General features: G+C 49.1%; 1 protein-coding gene across 1 annotated transcript; it reads right to left on the reverse strand.

Annotated features, from left to right (window-relative positions):
* Window positions 1-1,506: 1,506 nt before the first annotated feature.
* ETV7 (ETS variant transcription factor 7) lies at window positions 1,507-19,514 on the reverse strand. The gene is given in 9 exon segments (XM_063098044.1): window positions 1,507-1,624; window positions 1,738-1,838; window positions 3,420-3,562; window positions 4,941-5,169; window positions 6,859-6,860; window positions 6,950-7,075; window positions 8,670-8,834; window positions 17,706-17,841; window positions 19,372-19,514. Coding segments are annotated over 9 exon segments (1,026 nt in total). The 5' UTR covers window positions 19,378-19,514.
* Between the last annotated feature and the right edge of the window lie 1,134 nt (window positions 19,515-20,648).

Below are 20,648 nucleotides of genomic sequence, written 5' to 3' on the forward strand. Positions count from 1 at the left end.
AAGCCACCTTCCTGGCAACTTCTGTTGTGCAATGGTTGAGGGCTCCAGACAGGAACAAGCCAGGGGCTTCCCTTCTCGTCAGCATCACAGCTTTGAGTGCCAAAGTCCGAGTCCTTACCAGCTTCTCCTGTAGAGTGACTCAGGCCAGCTCAGGCTCAGTCAGAGACAGGGGGACTTCCTGACCTGCTTGGGGCCAGAGGCAGAGGTGGTTTCCTCCTTCTGAGAAAGAAGATGTGGATCCAAGTAGTTCTGTTTTTAAGTGAAAACACACCCTTCACTTTCTCCCCCACCTTACCTGGGGGTTTGCGAGGGCAGAGGCTCTGTCCCCCTCGGGAGGCCCCAGTCAGTACTTGGGGTTGGGGAGCAGAGAGGAGAAGCTGAACCAAAAGGGCAGGGGTGTATTCATGCTTTAGAGCAGTTTGGTTTGCAGAGTGTTCTTATCTAACAGAGATAAGCGGTCCTTACAGAGCAAGCATATACTAAGCACTTCCCAAGCACTGTCTTATTGAAGCTTTCTGGCAACCCCGTGAGGTCAGCTCAGAAGAAACATTCCCTTTTTACAGATGAGAAACCTGAGGCTCCAGAGAGGTGGAGCAACTTGCCCGAGGTCATATAGGAGATACAGGGACAGGAACATAGGATGCCACAGGTATGGGGGAGGGGAGCAATCTTCACTGGTTCATAGTCACAGGGTCATCCAAGAACTGAAAACTGAGGATGAGGGGGTTGCGCCACGTGAAAAGAACTGTTCAAAGAAGATGCCAAGAGCAGAAGGTAGGGCCAGGGCCTCTGCTTCAGAAGTGCCCAAATACACTCAGACAGGCACTGAAAGAAAACAGCGGGTTTGGGAGAGTCCTGCCAGCTCTGCAAGTCTCTGCCTCAGTTTCCTTGTCTTCAAACCTCAAGGGTTTGGTGTGTGACTTAAATGAGATAAAATGTACATAAGGCCCTTAGCACAAGGCCTGGCACATAGTAAGCACTTAAGAAACAGCAGCTACCTGTATCATCATTATTATCATTACTCAGGCTGATAAAGCATGAATCCTTTTTTTTTTTCATTTCATGCATCAGCCCTCGAAGGGTGGGTTTTTCTGAGCATGCCCCTTTTACAGATGAAAGAAACTAAAGCTTGGTGAGGAACCTCCCATCCCTTCTGTAAATTGAAGGGGTTGGGCTGGTGCCCTATCAGCACCTGGTGACCTCTCCTGAGCTCGGCAGGTACCAAGGGGTAGGGCAGGGAGACAATCTACCTCCTGTGCCCCATTTAGCCCCCCAGGGCTGCCGTACCCAAAGGATAACATCCCCCCTTCCACGATGTCCTGGATGTGAGACCTTCCAGCTCTCAGCCCTCCTAAGCAGCTTCAAGGCCCAAGACAACAACTGTGACTTCACAAATACAAAATCTGGCTGGGGATCCCTGCTTCCCTGGGAGGAGGGAGAAGGCTGCCTCATGGGAGACTCGGTCTCTGCCCCATGGGTGCCAAGTGCCTAGAGTCCACCAGCCCCTCATGGAGACACTTCAAGCATCTTGTCATTGAAATCCATTCTGTCCTGCTCCTGGCTCTCGAGCTGCTCCAGGCGGCTGTCCTTGTCCTGGACCATCTTTCCTGGAGTCTTTAGAAATCTGAAATTTAGGCATCAAGGGCAAATCAACCCCAGCCCCAGCTGCAGAGAGCTCCCAGCCCACCCAACCCCGGCACTACTTCCCCTTTTCACTTTAGCCTGTAGGCTGCTCACCTGAATAGGAGCTTCTGTCCTGGTTCCTTCTTAATGATGTTGAGCTTATAATAGCGGCGCAGAGCACGGGACATCTTCTCATAGGTCATGTTCACCCGGTTCTGAAAGGCAAAGCAGCCCCACTCAGCCCCTACTGCACACCCCACTCCCCCCAGGCTTCATTTTCTGCACCTGAAAGGGAGTAGGTTTCTTAAGCCTCTTAGGCCAGGGTTGTGGAAGGGATTATGAAAGCACTCGTGAGTTTGGAAGGAGAAAGGCAGGGGAAGGTCAGGGAAGAAATAACAGGAAGTTCTCTCACTTAGGTAAGACCAGGGGGTGGAAATGAATTGCATGTTACTTTTAAATAGTAAATGTCACAGGCAGTAACAAATATATATATATATATATATATATATATATATATATTTGTGGGAAATACAATCAAAGAAACAGCTACGTCACTATGGCCAAGTCTTTTTTTCTCTCTCTCTGTGGGGTAGGCAGTGCGGGGTAGGGACAAAGAGCCTGGGCTTTGGCATCATTTAAGGTCACACAGCTGCACAAATGTTTTTTACCTCTCTGAGTCTGTTTCCCTGGCTACCTAATGAGAATAAGAACATCCATCTCACAGGTTTGTTGTGAAGATTAAATTAGCTAATCCATGAAGGCACTTAGCATAGTCCTGGGTATGTAGCATGTGCTCATTAAATATAATTGCTGGTCTCTGGGCCTCAGTGTCCCTCTCTATACCATATAGGGATTGGACCAGATAACCGCCCCAAACTTCAGTCATTTGCATCCTCCTGGCCACCAGCATTGCTGAGAGGCAGCATAACATAGTGGGGCACAGAGCCATGCAGCCTGTTTCACGTCTCTTCTCTGTGCCTTACCGGGGTAAACTCTTGGGCAAGTTGTTAACCCTCTCTGTGCCTCAGTTTCCCCATCCAATAATACCTACTTCACAAGATTGCTGTGAGGATTAAATGAGTTAATACAGGTAAATCCCTCAGAGCAGTTCTTAGCAATCAGATACCATTACATTTTAGGAAATGCTATAAATTGCTAATTATCACTATTGTTAATAGTTTTCTTTAAAAGACTCATTTTTTTTTTTTACTTAAGTGAACTTATTTTTAAAAAAGGATACATTCTTTATATCACCACTGTAAATCATGAGATGGGCATGATAGTTACACATTTTTAATCCTAATTCAAAAATAAATACTTAATTACGAGAATTTGGGGCAAACCACCTAAGATCACCTCGCAGACACCCATTTAGGTGTGGGCATTCCTCATGGTGGGAATGCGGCCTCCGTCATCCCCAGGCCTTTGTAGCCCTGATATCGGGTGCTCCTGCGGACCTGAGACCTAGCTTCCCCCAGGAAACCAGCTCCCTCAGCTGGCCTAACTGCCCCACAGCATCCGCTGTGCAATTCACGTAAACATGCTCTGAAAGGCTAAGCAAGGGTGGGACTAAGCCACTGGACAATTCCTGAGTCTCAGGGACGTCACCATCCATGAGAGGTAACTGCCTGCACTTCAGTATCTCCCAAAACAAAATGATCCTGGCACTTTCAGGACTGCTGGTGAAGGCACCATCAGTGTAGGACTGTCCCCAAGTGTGGAGGGGTCCACTCTGAACCCCACTCTGTCCTCTTCTAGGTATGTTGAGACCATGCCACCTGCTGGCTGAGGTTCACCTTGTGATTTCCCCAGAGTCTGGCGAGACCATTTGGATCCACAACTCGAAAGATCTTGGCGTCCTTGTCTTCCCACCTGATGTAGGGCTTGTACCTGCTGTCAAGGAGCAGCTGGTACACATAATCCCACAGCAGCCGGCAGTCTGCAATTTGGCACAGGGGGTGCAGACGGCATTACTGGAGCTGTGAGGACAGGCATTAGAAAGGTGCTCTCAGGGACCTCGAGACCAGGGCCCTGCGAGCACCAGCAGGATGGTGAAGATGATGGTACTAAACGAAACAGCCACTATGGGGCTCCTTACCCACTGTCTCATTCAGCCCCCATCCCTCTAGGAAGTGGCTACCTTTATCCCCAAGAAGAGATGAGGAAACAGGCCCCGAGAGGTGTGGATGTGTCCGAAGTCACCGAGCTCCTAAGTGGCAGCACAGCAGAGTCTAACCCTCCTCTGCCCAACACCAAAGCCAGTACTCCTTCATGTGAGGGCAGACGGTGGGCCCACAGGCCGGTGGCCCATCACTCAGCCCCCTGGACTTCTGCTAATTGTAATGTCCATCCTGTCAAGCCCCCTCATGGTGAGGCTCAGGAAAACCAAACGTGCCATTAGGGAGAGCAAGTAGGCACAGGGAATCAAGCAGCAGCTGCGTGATCTTAAATCGCAGTACCTGGGCCTCTGGCTCAGTCATTTCAGGCACGTTACCCAACCTCTTCTGAGCCATGGCTTCCTTGTAGGGTGTGGTGTGAGGATTAAGTAACACAGTAGACCAAAAATCTCTTAGTACAAGTGCCTAGTATACAGTAAGTGCTCAAAGAATATTAAGCATTACAATGAAAAAGACCTAATAATTGTGTTTTTAGTGACTTCCAGTCATTTCCAACCTAGAAGCCAGGCTTCTGCCCCTCTGTGATGTCTTAGTATAAAGGTGGTAGTCCCACCATGGCTAGAAAACTCTCTTTGGAAAGGCAGGCAGCTTGTCTGTCAGCCTGTCTGATTGTCCATCTGTTTAACAATGAATGTAGAGTGAAAGTGTATCACTTGGTTAGTGCCTGGGTTTACATCCCAATTCCACCACTTAGTGCTGTGTGATCTTGGGGAAGTCACTTAACCTCTCTGTGCCTCAATTTCCTTATTTGTGAAATGAGGCTAATAATAGTATCAACCTCAAAGGGCTATTGTGGGATTAAATAAGGACCTTGGACGTGCCTGGCAAATAGTAAGTGCTCAACTATTTAAAAATAAATAGAGTTTTAAAGGGTGGGGGGAGGGGCCTACTCCATGCTAATCTGAGTGTCTATGATTGGCTAAATTGTCCCTGCCCTGGAGACAAGATGGGCTTGACAATCCTGGGCAACACTGCCCACTGTAGCTAGATTGTGACCAGCACACAGGACAGTCACTCTACCTCCCCCATCCCCCTCATCTCCAAGACCAAAACAACCCCGGTCCTTATCACTTGTGACCCCTCTGAGACACAGCCTCAACGCACCTCTCCCAGGCCAAGGGAACACAGCTTCCTACTCACCAGCAATCCTGCCGTCGATGGGGGCCTGTGGCACCACGGAGAAGGAGCAGACCCCCTTGGTCCTGCCGCCAAGCTCTGCACAGTGAGATAAGGTGAAGGACTCTTCCCTGCCAAGGGGCCACCTGGCCAGGCTGGGGGCATCCAGGTGGCTGAAGGAGCTGGCAAGCCCTGGGTCTGGTGGCTGCTACAGAAGGCCCCTTTGGGAGGCTGTCTGAGAGGGCCCAGTCCCCTCCCCCAGCACATGAGCATGTTGATTCTGTGGGCCCAGAACCTACCCCACCCCAGAGCCCTCCATGGCATGCCTGGGAGCCCTGTGGGGCAGTACTCCTAACGCTCTTCCTCCATCCAGCTCCTGGTTAGAAGGTCAGGGAGGCAGTGGAGGGCAGTGGGTGAGGGCCAGACAACCTAGGGACTAACCCCAACTCCCAGACAAGTAACTGAACCTCTCAAACCTGTTCTCTCATCTGTAAAATTGGTTGCAAAGCCAAGCAGTGATAGAGCCAGGTCTAGAACCCAGATGTCCTTTGTGTGGTGTCTTCTGCATTTACCCAATAAGTATTTATTGGGTAACTTTCTATGAGCAAGGCATTGTTCTAAGAATCTTGGGGCTATATCACTGAACCCAAAAAAGCCCTGCCCTCGTGGAGCTTATATTCTAGTGTTGGGGGACAGGTGAATTAGCTGATTAAAATAAAAAAGAAAATAGAAATAGTATACAACATGGGAGAAAAAAATAAAGCACCATAATGCAGACAGGGAAATCTAGGAAAGGAGCAGGGGTTGCAATTCGAGAGAGGTTGGTGAGGGAAGGCCTCACTGACATGTTTGCATTTGAGCAGAGACCTGAAGGAGGTGGGGGAGGGGCTACATAAGTGTCTAGAGCAGAGAGAAGGATTGCAGCTTTGACTCAGTGAGAAGTGAGCCACTGGAAGGTTTCGAGCAGAGAAGCGACATGTCCGGCCTTATGAATCTCTCTGGCCACTCTGTTGAGAACAAATTGTAGGAGGTCAATAGCAGAAGCAAGGAGACCAGTGAGGAGGTTCCCCAGAGGTGATGGGAGCTGGACCGGCAGCAGTGGGGGTGTGAGAACTGGTTGGATTCTGGATAAAATTTGTAAGTAGAGCCGACAGGATTTGTTGACAGGTGAGATGAGGGTGGGAGAGAGAGGGGGGAGTCAAAGATGAAGTCCAGTGTTTCGGTCTGAGCAAGTCAGAGGGTGGAGCCGGGGTTGGCTGGGATGGAAAAGCCTGGGAGGGGACCTGGGGAGCGGGAGGAGCAGGACATCCAGCATTTGGTTTAGGGGCTGTTGGGGTTGAGATGCCCAGGAGACATCCCAGGGGAGGTGTGGGACAGGCAGCGTGGGGTGCACACGTCTGGAATTTGGAGAGGTCGGGGTGTTTGGGTATCATTGGCACAAGATGGTATTTAACACTCAAGACTAGATGATCACCCGGGGCCTGAGTGAAGATAGAGAAGAGGAGAGGTCCCCTGCCCTGGGGTAGAGGTAGGGAGAAGAGGAGAAAATGGAAAAGGAGATCGAGGGGTGACCGGTGGGGTAGGAGGGAATCAGGGAAGTGGGGTGTCCTGGAAGGCAAGGAAAGAAAGAGCTTTGCGGGGAGGGCTGAAGGCTGAGAGAGGTCACAGTGAATAAGGACTGAGTGTGGACACAGACATCCCTATGTTCAGGTCCCTGGGGACCTGACAAGAGCGGTTTCCATGGAGAGATCAGGAGGAGAGGGAACAGAGACATGATACAAACAACTCTTTGCTGGAGAGGGGAGCAGAGAAATGGGAAGTGTGAGGCAAGGCCTCTGGGCCTGAGCCCTGCAGCACCCAGGGCTGCCAGTGTCCCCAGGGCAGGAGGTGAGGGCCAGAAGGCAGGGCTGGGAGGTGAGGGGGAGCTCAGCCCACACCTCACCTCTTCCATTACTTTGCCTCGAGGGACCCCCGCCCTCCCAATGAGGCCAATTTGAGGGAGGGGCTCAGAGCTCCAGGAAGAGCCTCCTCACCTTCCAGGGGGCTGGGAGAGTGCTGGGTGGGCATCTTCTGCTTGAAGCCCCCTCCAAAAAAGGGCCCACATACCAGGGCTCGCCGTTGGGTCTTGATGTACTGGAGCAGCTCATACAGGACGTCACCTGGAGGTGGTGAGTGGGAGGGCAGGCCGGTGACCAGGGGAGGTGGGGAGGGCCAGCCTCATTCCCCTGCCATCCCTGCCTCTCAGGGGGCGGGCTGGCATGTCCCATCCCAAGCTTCATGCTCTTGCTGCAGCTAATAGGAAGGTGGAACTGGTGACATGCAGGGCCAGTGTCATCCCAATGGTGGGTTAATTTTTAAAAAGTCATCCCTTTCTAGTGGTGGATGCAGCTTGCAAGGTCAGGCTGCTTCTCAGAGCCACCCCCATCCCAACCCCTGCCTGTGGGCCTGTGCGCAGTGCACAAACTCTACAACTGTACCTCACGTCCCTTCTTCTAAGACCGATGAGATTCCCCAAGATTTATAAAAGGCTGCACCTGCCTTCTCAAGAGCAAAACAGTCCTAGCCTCCTCCTACAAGGCAGGAATTGGGCCCTGTGCATGGTCCCAGAAATTTCCCTTGATCACACCTTCGGGCTAAGGTGCTGATGGTAGGGCAGGAAAGAGGGGGGATCCCTGGGTAGAGAGATGTCTTGGGGATCCCAGGAAGCCAGAGGGGTAAGATGTAGTCAATGGGCACTCGAAGACCAAGGGTGCTTGTAGGAAGCAGGAGAGGCAGACACAAGCATGATGGAGAACAGACCCATGCTCGCCTGCTTCCCAGCTTTGCCTCTGCCCAGGACTGTCACGCTGGGGGGGACTGGGGAGCCTCGCCTCACTGTCTCTGCCTTTCCCCCACCTCTCACCAGAGCTCTTAAATGCAGGGACTTAAGTCTCAACAGCCAGTAGAGGAGACTCACAGGGGAAAGTGTGAGATAAAACTCAGAATGTGACACGAGACTGGCTGTGGGTATGTTTGAAGAAAAGGAGTAAATCAGAATATTTAGGAAAATCTCTTTGCTGCATACGCTGTGGACTTGCTTGGCCAAATGAAAGGCTACGTGGAAAACATGAGTGTGTTCTTAAGAAAAAGATACCAAATCGGCACAGCCACAAAGACCCACCTGAAAATAGACAGGCCAAGTGAGAATCAGGTATGATTCCAGAGATTCCTGGAAGGCTCTGCTGCCTGCCACCGCTTGCCTCCTGCCCTCCCCACCCCCCAAGTTCTTCCCCACCCACCTCTGGGCTGCCTGAAACACCGTCACTGGACACTCATTCATTCCTTTGACCTTAGACCTAGTTTCTGGTTAAAATCAAAACTCATATTGGGAGGAAGGCTTTTGCTGTCTTTAGTCATTTATACCTCAGTGTGAATGAATATTGGACCTTTCTCTAGCTGTTTTCTTTAAATAGGTGCATGCACAAGAGGCGGTAGGGTAGAAATGGGTAAGGGAGACAAGAGCCACAGGTCAGTGGAGGGGAAAGAGAGCAGAGTGGGCTCCTGCGGCTCTGAAAACAAGCCCCCAATTGCTGAGGGCCTGCTCTAGCTAGGAACCTCAGGCAAACGTGCATGGAGGTGCCGGGAGGTTAGCGCGGTTCCCCAGGGAAGGCCGCTGATCTCTCTTCCTGGGCCCCGGGGGGGCTCTTGGGCCACCCTGGCCTCCCAGGGTTCCCACCAAAATGCTCTAGAGTGAAGGCAGTGAGATTCCCTGACCTGAGCCGGGCGCGCGGTGCCGGAAGTCGTCCTTGGTGAGGATGCACAGGGCGCGGCCGTTCATCTCGAACCCGTGCTCCCGGGTGCGCCGCAGACAGTACTCCCGCTCCGCCCAGCGCAGCCAGTGCAGCACGTCCTCTCTGCTCCAGAGCGCGGGCTGGATGCCTGCAACCGCAGGACACGGGCTGGGGGCAGGCCGTCTCCCCAGGCGGTCTCTCATCACTCCCGCTTCAGGTCCTCGCACACACGTCACCTCCTCGGAGAAGCCCACCCTGAACACTCCATCTAAGCAGATCCTCTCTGGTCCTGTCCCCAACCTCCATCATCTTCTCTGTCACTGTGTACTGTTCTCTTCCTTCATGGCACCTTACTTTCTTTGTAATTACATTTTATATTTGATATAATTATATGTTCGTGTTAATCATTATATATGCATTGGGTATGTGCTCACTTAGTTATTGTTGGTGTGCCCTCCCCTTGCCTGTTTTCCAATCATTCATTCACTCAGTAAATGCTTAATGAGGACCTACCATGTGCCAGGCACTGGACTGGGTGTGATGGGGCACACTGGGCCACCTAGAACAGTGCCTGGAACACAGTAGGTGCTCAATAACCACGTGTTGAATGAATGCTTGAATGAACTGTCCTTTGAAGCGGTGTTATTGTTGCTGTTTTCCAAATAAGGAAATGAGGCTCCCAGAAGTTAAGTAACTAGCCCAAGGTCACACAGGTACCATGAGGTACAGCCAGGCCCAGACCCCAGCTATGTCTGGCTGTCACACTTTTCTGCTCCACTGTGCCAACTCAGAACTGGGTTTGCTCAGGGAACAGCCAGGAGGACAAGGAAGTCTCCTACTACCGACTTCAGTTCCTGTCTTCTTATCTCTGACAATACTCAGACAAGGGGTGTTTTCTTTTATTCTCCCTACGTTCCCACTCTGCCTAGGCCTGTTATGCTCCTAATGCTAATTATGTATTTCATTAATTTAGGTTGCATTTAGCAGGGCCACATTACGATTTTTGTGAGCCCCTTCCTCCATTAAAAAATACATATTTAAAATGTGTTATGACTACATTGGTATAAAGACTCAGAGCTCCTTGAGTTCAGTTTTACAGGTAGGAAAGCTGAGGTGGAAGAGAGAAGCCACTGTCGAAGGCCACACCTTGGCAATGACAAAGACTAAACCAATCTCTGACTGCCTCATACCCAAAACAGCACAAGAAATAAAATTAAGTTTAACATTTAAAAAAAAGATCTGCATCATTCACTTCTTCCCTCATTCAGCCAATATCTAATGAGCACCAGCCACTGGCAGGAGGGACAGACCCCACAACCGATATCTGTCTAATGGCATCCTTAATCAGCAGCACGAAGGGAAGGCAGAAAGCAAGGAAAGGCAGCCCAGTTTGGGAGTAAGGAGAGGTTTCCCTTATTTTTATTTTGGGACCTAAGAGTGAATAAGGAGGAAGAATAAATGCATAAAACTGCCCAAAAAATCATCTGAGGGAAAAAAAATAGAGATGAGGAACCAGCCTTTGTGATACTCCATACCATAAAGCCATGTAATTAAGATCGAATGGTCTTAAGCTAAAATTGATGTGTCATTGGAAAAGAAGAGGGAGCCCAGGAGTAAGTATGTGTGCATGCACTTGTACACGTGTGTGCATGTGTCTGTGTGTAAAGTTAATACATGACAGAGGTGGGATTTTAACTCAGTGGGAAAATATAGTTAATGTAAGATATGGTAAAAACACAACTGGCTCTCCACCAGGAAAAAAATATATTTGGACCTTCACCTCCCATCATTCACAAAAATCAATTTCAGGTAGATTAAAAGCCTAAAGAATAGAACAATACAAATCAAGACAGAAGTAGAAATAGAAAGTCATATGCACTAAATAAGGGTAGGGAAAGCCTCAAGCATGACAGGAAACTCAGAAGCTATAATAAAAATGAAAGACTCATTTGACTACATTAAATTTTTTCGTGTGTAGCAAAAGATACCATAAACAAAACTAAAAGAGGATAGATTTTAGGGAAATATTTGCAATGCAGCTGGTAAAGGGCTAATGCCTATCATAGGTCAAGAGCATCTCTACATAGATTATTTAAAAGACAAAAAAAAAAATCTTACCAACAATTTACGGTGGAGCAAGGTTTCTTAACCTTGGCGCTATTGACACTCACTCGGGGCTTGATAATTCTTGTTGTTGGACTGTCCTGTGCATTGTAGGATGTTTAGCCCCATCCTTGGTCTCTACTCATTTGATGCCAGCCCAATTGGAGCAACCAAAAATGTCTCCAGACATCACCTAATATTCCCAGGGGGAGAGGAGGGGCAAAATCGCTGCCAGGTAAGAACCCCTGCAGGACAGCAAATCCACGTATGAACATGTGACAAGATGTGTCACCTCCATAGTCAGGGAAAGGCACAATCAGAGAAGAGTGAGATGTATTTTAATGATAATTCCTACGTCTGGCAGGAGTGCAGAGAAAAGGATGAATTGCCGGTGGAAATGGGAATTTAGAGTCTCCATGGGAAATCAGACTGGTGATACACAACAGAGACACAAAAAGCCAAATCCTGTAAAGCGCGGAGATGGCATGATGGTAACATTTGTGAGGTGTCAGGGGCAGGCCTCCACATCCAGCCATGGCTTCTGGGGCTGGAGGGCCAACTGACAATTGCATTTCATCTGAATTCACATTTTTTGCTGGGTTTCCTAGTTCATGATATTTGAGGCTGTCCACCTGAAAATTCAAAACTATGATTCCTGAGTCAGAGGGGCATGTGTTCCTGGGTTTGGCTAGAGGGTGGGGGTGTATTTCACAACCATCTGGCTGTCCCACCTCCCTAAAAACATTAAAACTTTGCAGACATTAATAAGCACAGATGTGGTCCTGCTCCCCAGGTCCAGAGAGATTGTCAGGGGACAGATGTCTCTGAGGGACCCTGAGGTCACCCACAGCCCACAGCAGCACCTGGAAACTTGAAGCCTGTCATCATTTCTCTTTCATTACCTCATGTTCATTCCTACAGCACCTTTCGTACCATTGTTACCAGCACCGCCTGGCCAATGGTAAAGAAAAGGGACTTCCTTGTTCCCCATGTCTTTAAAAAATGTTAAGGTCAAAAGGCTTTTCCAACAGGACATGAGCCCCTAGGAAATGACCAGGTCCCAAGTAGTGGGTCAGCCACCGAGGTCTCAATCAAGCCCAGCAGCAGGTCAAAGTCCCTCACACTGGTTGAATTGCTACTCCCTGGATCAGCCACCTAGCTCTGGGCCAAACCCCCAAGCTCAAGGTCCAGGTTCCAACTCACCTAGCCAAGTCACCTCAGACAAGCCTCTCAACTTCTGTAAGTCTGAAGGTCCCCCTCTGTGAAATGGAATAATAATACTGCCTCTCTGGGCTGCCGTGCCCTTTGAGGGGCAGTGTGGTGCAGTGGTGAGGAGCCCAGGCTACATACCGTACCACCCAGCATTGCCACTCCTAGGTAAAGACCCAAGACATATGGTGAACACATCCACCAAAAGACATGCATGCAAATGTCCATAGTGGCTTCGTTCATAAGAGAAAAGAACTGAAAACATCCCAAATATCCATCAGCCGGAGAATGAACAATCAAATTGTTATGTTTTCATGCAATGGACTGCTGCTCAGCAATAAAACAGAAAGTACAAATGACTGCTCCACACAACACATGGATAAAGGTCAAAGACATTATTTTGAGGGGGAAAAGCCAGACATAAAACTACAATCAAGAAAGAATACAGAATGCTAGGGCCGGCCCGTGGCTCACTCGGGAGAGTGCGGTGCTGATAACTCCAAGGCTGTGGGTTCAGACCCTATATAGGGACGGCCGGTTCGCTCACTGGCTGAGCGTGGTGCTGACAACACCAAGTCGAGGGTTAAGATCCCCTTACAGGTCATCTTTTAAAAAAAAAAAAAAAAAAAGAATACAGAATGCTAATGTTGGGGCTCAGAGGCTGTTACCCCAATGGTGCTTTGACATGCTGGAATAAAGAAGCAGCTTCACGGTCTCTGACCTTCTCCACCCGTCCCCCACCCCCCCACCAGTCCCTCAATCCTGTCACTCTCCAAAGCACAGGGTGAAGCTTTTCCCTCATCTGCCTAAAGCCCAGACCCACCAACGAAGAAGACAAAGACCTCTGCTCCTTCCCTAGAGTTTTCATTAATTCATATCACAGGAGGAAAAACTGAAGACTGTCAATACGCCTGGACAGACTTTTGTCACAGACCATTGTTTTCTATGTTGATCCTATTCAGTATTTTGAAGTTCATTTACCAGGCATTGCTCTGCAGGCCAAATAGGCTTTGTCCCAGGCCACTGTATATTCTCCAGGTCTGTTGCGTCCCCCTAAAAATCATCTACTCCTACACCCCACACCTCCCCTTTTCTTATGAAAATTGGTATAGAAGCTTCTGTACTCCACTGGAAAACTGGGAGGTTACTCTCTTGTGATTACCCTGTGCATTGCCCCCTTCCAGCATGTTAAAATAATAAAATTTGTTATGCTTTTTCTTTATATTAATCTGTGTATAAGTTGATTTTTCAGAGAACCTTCAGGGGGTTGAATGGCATGTTTTCCCTTGGCCCTTACACTAATCTCCAGAGAAAAATAAGACTAGTGGTTACTCTTTAAAGGGGAATTGACTGGGAAGAAGCACAAGGGAACTTCCCAGGGTGCTGGAAATGTTCTAGATCTTGATCTAGGTGGTGGTTACATGGTTGCACTCATGCATAAAATTCATGAAGCTGTGCGCCAAAGATTTGTGTACTTGGCTATCTATAAATTAGACCTCAAAAAAAGTAAAAGTAAAAACATACAACAGCAACAAAAAGTAGATGGTGGTGCCAGGCCAGCTGTAAATGATGTGACCTAAATGACTGTGTCTCAGTTTCCTCATCTGTAAAATAAGGATGATGACAAAAACCATACTGGCTACACAGGGCTGTCATGAGGATGCTATGAGATAATCAGTTTAAATGGCATGTGGGATGGGCTTTCTGAGATAAATGGAACTATTCATGTCAGATGAGACAACACATGTAAAATGCCTGGCACAGGGCCCAGCACACCCCAGAGCTCAATAAATGCTGGCAAGTGTCGTCTTAGGCGTCTCCTACCCCCATGAAGTCTCCCTGACCTAGCTACCAGGATGAGCCTAACTGGGAATCCCCTTACCAGTCTAATCAAATTAAACCTCTGGGGCTTCACCTGCACACCAGCCCATGGCTTCTCCTTCTCTCAGCAATAATCCACTCCATTTTCAGTTCCTTCACATTAACCATCTTTGTCTCTCCAGATTCCAGCCAGATGTCACCTTACTCTCCCTCCCTGGTGGCCTGCTCACTGGTGATTTCCAGCTCCCGAGACAGATCTGGACAGAACCCCCGACCGGGGCAGCCAGGGGAGCTGCCTGTCCAGGACACAGCTGGAGGGCTCGCATGTCTCCCCGAAGAGCCAACACTGTGTCCCCCCTCCCACCTCAGAGCAGAGCTGGATATGGGGGCTCCCCTCCCCTTTCTCCACTGCCCTTATCATAGGAAATAGTACTTCTCCATGTAGTCACTGCACCCCCTACTAGAATGTCAGTTCTATGAGGTGCAGACTTTGCCTGTCTGTCACTGTGGTCTCTCTAGCACCTAGAGCAATGCCTGGCACATAGCAGATGCTCAATAAACATAAATTGCCTAATTAAGTGGCAGCTGCACCCCTTCATAGTTCCTGACTGACCCCAGACTTGGGCTGACCCTCATGGCCATGGACCAGGCACGAGGGGTAAGAATCCCCTTTCATTCCCCACCTACAAACAGGGAAGCATTGCTGTGAATCTCCTTTTGTGAGTAGGGGGACACCCTGCTGGAGTCCTCATGGACCCCCTCCTCTATTCCAGCCCACCCCCTGTCACTTGCCACACCCCCAGACATTCCCATTGTCCTCGGAGTGGACTTTCTCCTGAGCTACTGCACATCTTTGTCAGCAAATAAACACAGAAAGATGAGACCTACAGGAAAATAGCATGTGTGTTCCACTTAGCACCAAGTCACAGAGCTAAGCAAGATTCGTTCTGTTTGTTCATCTTTCTGCTGAGGCAAATCAGTCGTGATTATTAGATTGGAAGGAAGCTGGAAGTGGAGGAGGGAATGGGGTAGGTAACTGGGAATAAATGTCAGAGAGATGCCCAGAGATGGAATCCAATTTTCAGAAATGTGAGAACCAGGGGCTGATATCACCCCAGCCATTTGAAGAGTCAGGCCCTCATTTGGTATCAGCAGTTTGCTTATTTGGGATGTGGTTGACAAGAAAATGAGTCATTTAGCATACCCTATCTTGATTGTTAAATATTTACTAAGGGCCCGAACTGTATTGTCTGAATATTTTCTGAAATTTCAATAAATATGAGTCATGAAATTTAAGATAACAGATATAGAGGACACTGTTGGTGCCCTGCCCATAACCCTTGGCTCACACGTCTGTCCTTGGCAGGCTGCCTAATGCCGGCACCTGACTCTGCCTGGGGACTTCTTCTGGCTGCAGAAGCCCCCTCAGCCAGTGTACAGGGTAACTTGGAAATGCTGGAGATTCAAGACCCCTGGAAACAGCCCTCATCCCATCACGGCTGGGGAGTGAGTGGATACAGCCCCAGTGTCCCTACCCCATGGTTGGGATAACTCAGGTGTGCTCTGCACTGCCGCCAGAGATCCCCGTTGGGATTGAGCTCCAGTTGCCTACAATGCTAATGGGCCCCAGAGAACACTTTTTGGATTTCCTTCTCTTTTCTTTCTTCCCCACTCCTCACCAGTATTTCAGGGTCTGCTTCTGTAAAAATCTAACCCCAGGCAATAGCACTAGAACCTCAGGACTTCTAATCTAGGAGAAAATAGGCCAAAATAACCTGCACCCTGAGTTGTGCAACCAGGGAACAGGCTGCCCCAAGAGGGGAGGAAATTCTGTCACTAGAAGTGTGCAGAAGACCTGGTGACCATCTCAGAGGAGCCCCACTGAAGGGGTCCTGAATTGGTTGGAGGTTCTGACATCCTTGATGAAGACCCCTAGGCACTCATTCATTCGTTCAACAAATATTTAGTGACCTCCTGAGCTTGGGAAGTTTGCTCTTATGGAAATATGACTTCCCAGTGTTCCAAGGAGGATTATAGGTCTTGTGTTTGAACTTCACTATTAGGAAATGTTTCTTAGAAGTTGTGTTAAAATTTCCATCATTATGTCTTTAGTTAATAGATAGGTGTGTATCTTAAAATCAGATCAAGTATTTTTTTAAGCAAGATTCAGAGAAAACAAGAACTCCAGAAGTTTTTTCTCAAAGCATCTGAAAGTGTAATCACAGTGGATACATTCTAGTCTTAAACTCCTACAGTCTTACCAATTTTTACCCCATCTCTTGCCTCAGATCTGACCCCACCATCACCTTCCAGGCTCACCTTCAACCTCACCCCCTCCCCCACATCCCCAATGAACACAGCTGGTTCCCCACGACAAACATATGATCTAAAGAAACGCAATCTTCAAAAAATTAGAAGGCTTGCATATTTGTGTTTACCAAGGTGATGACTAAACTTTCTAAATCCTCACTTCTCCTGTATCCTCTCACCCTGTCACTTTGAGCTAAGCACCCAGCAGAAGGAAGGGGACTGAAGATCACATGACCTTGGGCAGAACACAGCCTCCAGGGCCTCGGTTTCCTTATTGTTACCTGAGGTGACATCTAGGGTCTCTACCAAAGACATTCTAGGTCTCAGTGAGTTAGACAAGCAGCAGAGAGTCCTTGTAGAGTTCCTGCCCCTCTCCCCAACTCACACTGCTACTTCGCTCCACCGCTGCTCTGCTGGCACAGGGCCTCCACCTCGCTAGTCTCCCTCCAGAGCTGCTCCTGGTGAGTCACCCCAAGATCATCTCCCAGACTGGATGATTTCCACCACTTAGAAAGTGCTTTTAACATTCTTTTAGAAGATTATCAGCAGGACCAAGGTTTGGCCTTAGCATCCATCAAGAGCCTGTGTGATCTTCAGCATGTCAATTAGCTTTTCCGATTCTTGGTTTTGCCATTTGAAACATAGGCATAAATATATTAATTTACAGCCTGTGCCAAGGTTATGAATTTCCCTGGGTAAACATCACTTATGAAAAGGAAATAAGAGGAGATGGTCAATGTTTCCCATGATTATCTTTGGGTTCATTTGGATGTTCAGTATATTTTTCTTATGCTCCTCTGTCATCTCCCAATTTTTGACAATAAGTACGTGCTACTTTTGTAACTATAAAAACTAAATATAGTTATTTAAGAGAGGGCTCTACATATATACCACTATTAACTATTTAGCCTCGTCCAGCTTCCTCACTGGTAATGCCCCCAACTCTTTGTCTTTAGGCTGGAAGAGACCCAATAGCTCATTCAATCCCTACCCTCATCTTACCAGTGAGGAGACTGCTCGCCTCACTTTTGGCTGTGTCAGCTATAAACCTTCTCTGACTTCTTTACCAAGGAAAAGTTAAAGAAAACCCAGCAAGGAAATAGCAAAGGGAGGAAGGTAATTCCTTAAATAAGAACAGCCTGTACATCACATTTATGTCCTTTAAAAAAATTAACTTCTCTATTTGGGACAACATGGATGGATGAACCTGGAGGATATTATGCTAAGTAAAATAAGCCAGGCACAGAAAGACAAATACCACATGTTCTCGCTTACGAGTGGAATCTAAAACAGTCGAACTCATAGAAGCAGAGAATCAAATGGTGGTTACCAGAGGCTGGGGGGTCAGGGGAATGGAGATGTTGGTCAATGGTACAAAGTTGCAGTTAGACAGGAGGAAAAAATAATAAGTATTTTAAGTGATGGATATGTGAATTTGCTTGATTAAATCATTACACACTGCATACATATATCATAACATCACTTTGTACTCCATATTATATATGATTGTAATTCATAGTTTATCAATAAAGAATTAATTTTACAAACATCAGCTTTTCTCCTCCTCTCTACTCACGGAGTCTCCCTGGCAGCTTGCAGATCCCCCCCTCACCCAGCAGGTTCACTCGAGCTTCACATCGGGCCTGGACCTGGGTTCCTGGGGGCGGCATGGCTGCCATTGGGCTTACAGGAGAACTGGCCAATGCTCCCTCCTAGAGAGAGGAAAAACCAAGGCAATCAAAGAAGAGCATCCAGGTGAAGGCTCAGCCATCTTTAAATGTATTAAGAAATTCTTTTTGAAGGGAAAGTGTTCATCTTTACAAATAGGCTGCATCTACCTTAAAGGTAGGAACCATGTATGTCTTCAACTTGGTACCATCAGCATCTTGTACACGGTGGACACAATAAATTCCATCCTTCCAATTCAAGCTTTTTGTGCACAAGCCTAACTCCTCCAGAAGGGTCCCCTGCCAAGATCTGACTTGCAAGATTGAAATCTGAGGGCCTAGGAATACTCGCTGGAACCTTGGTAAGAGGAAACCATGGGGAACCTGAAGGGCCAGGATGAAAAGACCTTAAACCAGAAATGAATAAACAAACAAGCAATCACTATTTTCAAAAGAGAAAAAGAAAGGATAAATTTCTGAACCCCAAGGTCTCACCAAGGGAAGTCTACATGTTTACACCTTTACGATCACATAGACTCCAGAGGTGATTTTGGCTCCTCCATCAGGAGGGCAGGATGAAAAAAGTGACAGGATTCTGTAGAAACAGGAAGATTCTTGGGGCTCAGGCCCAGCCACAGGCTGCCACGTCGTGAAAAGGAAAAGTGAAACCAGTTCCAGCAAGTATCATTTTTTCACTCTAGGAGTCTCAAGAGATTTACATTCATCTCTTGGGGTCCAGAAGGACAATCTGCCGTGATAGATTTTCGATCTGGAGCCAGCAAAGCAAACTCCAGAAGCCTGGGGATTCAACACCTTTTGGGGTAGTTCCCACTCCATTTCTGGCCGCCCCCGGCCCCCCTGCCCCAGCTTGTGCTGTTTCCCAGGTAACCAAGCCTCAGAGGTTGCACCTGGGGGGTGGGGAGTGGGGGGGGCTTGCATTACTGGAGAATGGGCTCAAGGCCTAGGACTTGCAGGAGCCTCCTTGCCTACTTCCCCACCCTCTTCCAAGCAAGAGGAGCAGGGGAATTCCGGGGCCTTAACTACCTGGGAAATGCCAGCCAGGGAGCTGCTGCGGGGGTCTGGGTTTCAGCATGAAGGCCAGAGAGGGATCTGGTAAATGGAAAGAGAGGCCTAGAGAAAGGCCTTGGAGGTGGGAGGGGGGCCCAGCTTTGGGGTCGGTTCTGAGGCTCCTAAAAGTGCCAGTGGAGGGAGACTGCTGGGTGGGGGGGTCTCTGCTGATCGCGTTTGCCAGCTGTGAGGACCTGGCTTGTGTAGGAACTTAGAGGGACTTCACTTCTGGTTGGTGCTGGGTGAAGAGGAGGTGAGGAGACTGCAGAAAGGGTCTGTGACGCCTTCGGAGCGACAAATAACACCGTTGAGGGGGCAGAGAGAGTGAGGGGTGGTGACCAGTATCCGGAGGTGGAGGGGAAGGAGGAGGAGGGATGGATGGTGAAGGTTTGGGAAAGTGAGATTCCAGCCAGGAAAAAGGTCTGATAAATGGGTTTGGAAATTGAGGTGGTGGAGAGAGCATGAGGGCAGTGCCTGCGCCTGCGTGTTCCGCCGCCGGGCTCTTACCTGCATTACAGGTGGAGGTGAGGGAGCCGCCGGCTTTCTGTCGTGGGCGCTCCCGGGCTGCGTCTGCCGGGGCCCTAGGCCTGCGCTCCGGAACCCTCCTCCCCCAAACCCCTCACTTGGCCCCAAGAACTGGAAGGTCGCGTGGGTGGAAATCTCTCGAGAAGCGCCTGGGCGTGTGAGCTCGGGACCCCGGACTAGCAGACGCGAGACGCTCTGGTAATCGCTTTCCTTCCGGGAAACGAAAACGAAAGAGCGGGATCCGGTTTCCAGTCCCGCCCGGCGGGCTCGGTCGGGGACGCCAGGGGTAGCACCTGCGGGACCTCCGGCCCGCGACGCTGCCCGATGGCCCGCCAGAGAGGCATCGGTCCTGCTCGCACCCTCCCGCCGGCGGACAGCCCCTCTTGCAGGCTGGCCCTGGATCCCAGGGGGACAGGGGTGGGATTCTGCGAGATCTGGGCTGCCGAGGGAACCCCTGGCCCTGGGCTCGGGACTGCGACAGACCAATTTCGCGTCGCCCCAGTGCAGATGGATGGGAGGGGGTCGCCCGTGGGTCTTCCTGGACTAGGTGCCTCTCTCCTTCAGGGTGGGGTGACCTTCCGGCCCTGACCTGGTCTTGGCTTGTGGTTTAGCCTGGAGGCCCCACAGCCCCACTCCGGGCCGCCACTGTCATCAGAGCAGGAGTGGTGCTCACAGTCCTCAGGGTTCCTTAGTAACACCTTTTCCTGGGCCTCTGGCTGCTCCAGGTATGGAGCCCGCCCAACCATCACCATATCCATCTGCTTCAGCTCCCCCTACCCTGAGGGGAAGTCGAGAGAGGTTGTAAGCACAGAAGCAAACCAACACAAACCAAAGAAAAGGAGGGAAAAGCTTTAGTAACTTTCTGCTGAAAATCTGAGGGTAGGTGCTCTTATAAAGAAGGTTCAGCACTGGTATATCATTAGCTCAAGGCCACCAATAAGAAACCTATAAGAACTAGGCCAGCAACCCAGTAGATAACTGGGCAAAGGATATGAATAGACAGTCCACATAAAATGAGATGTCAAGTGGCCTCTGAACATAGGAAAATATGCTCAGACTAACTCATTATTAAAAATGTGCAAATTAAAGTTATTCTGAGATATAGTTTTTTACACATTAATTTGGCAAAAATTCAAAAGTTTTATTAATCTGCTGGAGAGGCTGAGGAGAACAGGCACTCCACTGGGAGTGCAAAGTGGTGCAACCCCATGGAGAGTAGTGTGGCAGGACCTAGCAAATCTACAAATGAGCCAGCAATC

The sequence above is a fragment of the Cynocephalus volans genome, chromosome 5 (assembly GCF_027409185.1).
Source record: "Cynocephalus volans isolate mCynVol1 chromosome 5, mCynVol1.pri, whole genome shotgun sequence".
Classification (NCBI taxonomy): Eukaryota; Metazoa; Chordata; class Mammalia; order Dermoptera; family Cynocephalidae; genus Cynocephalus; species Cynocephalus volans.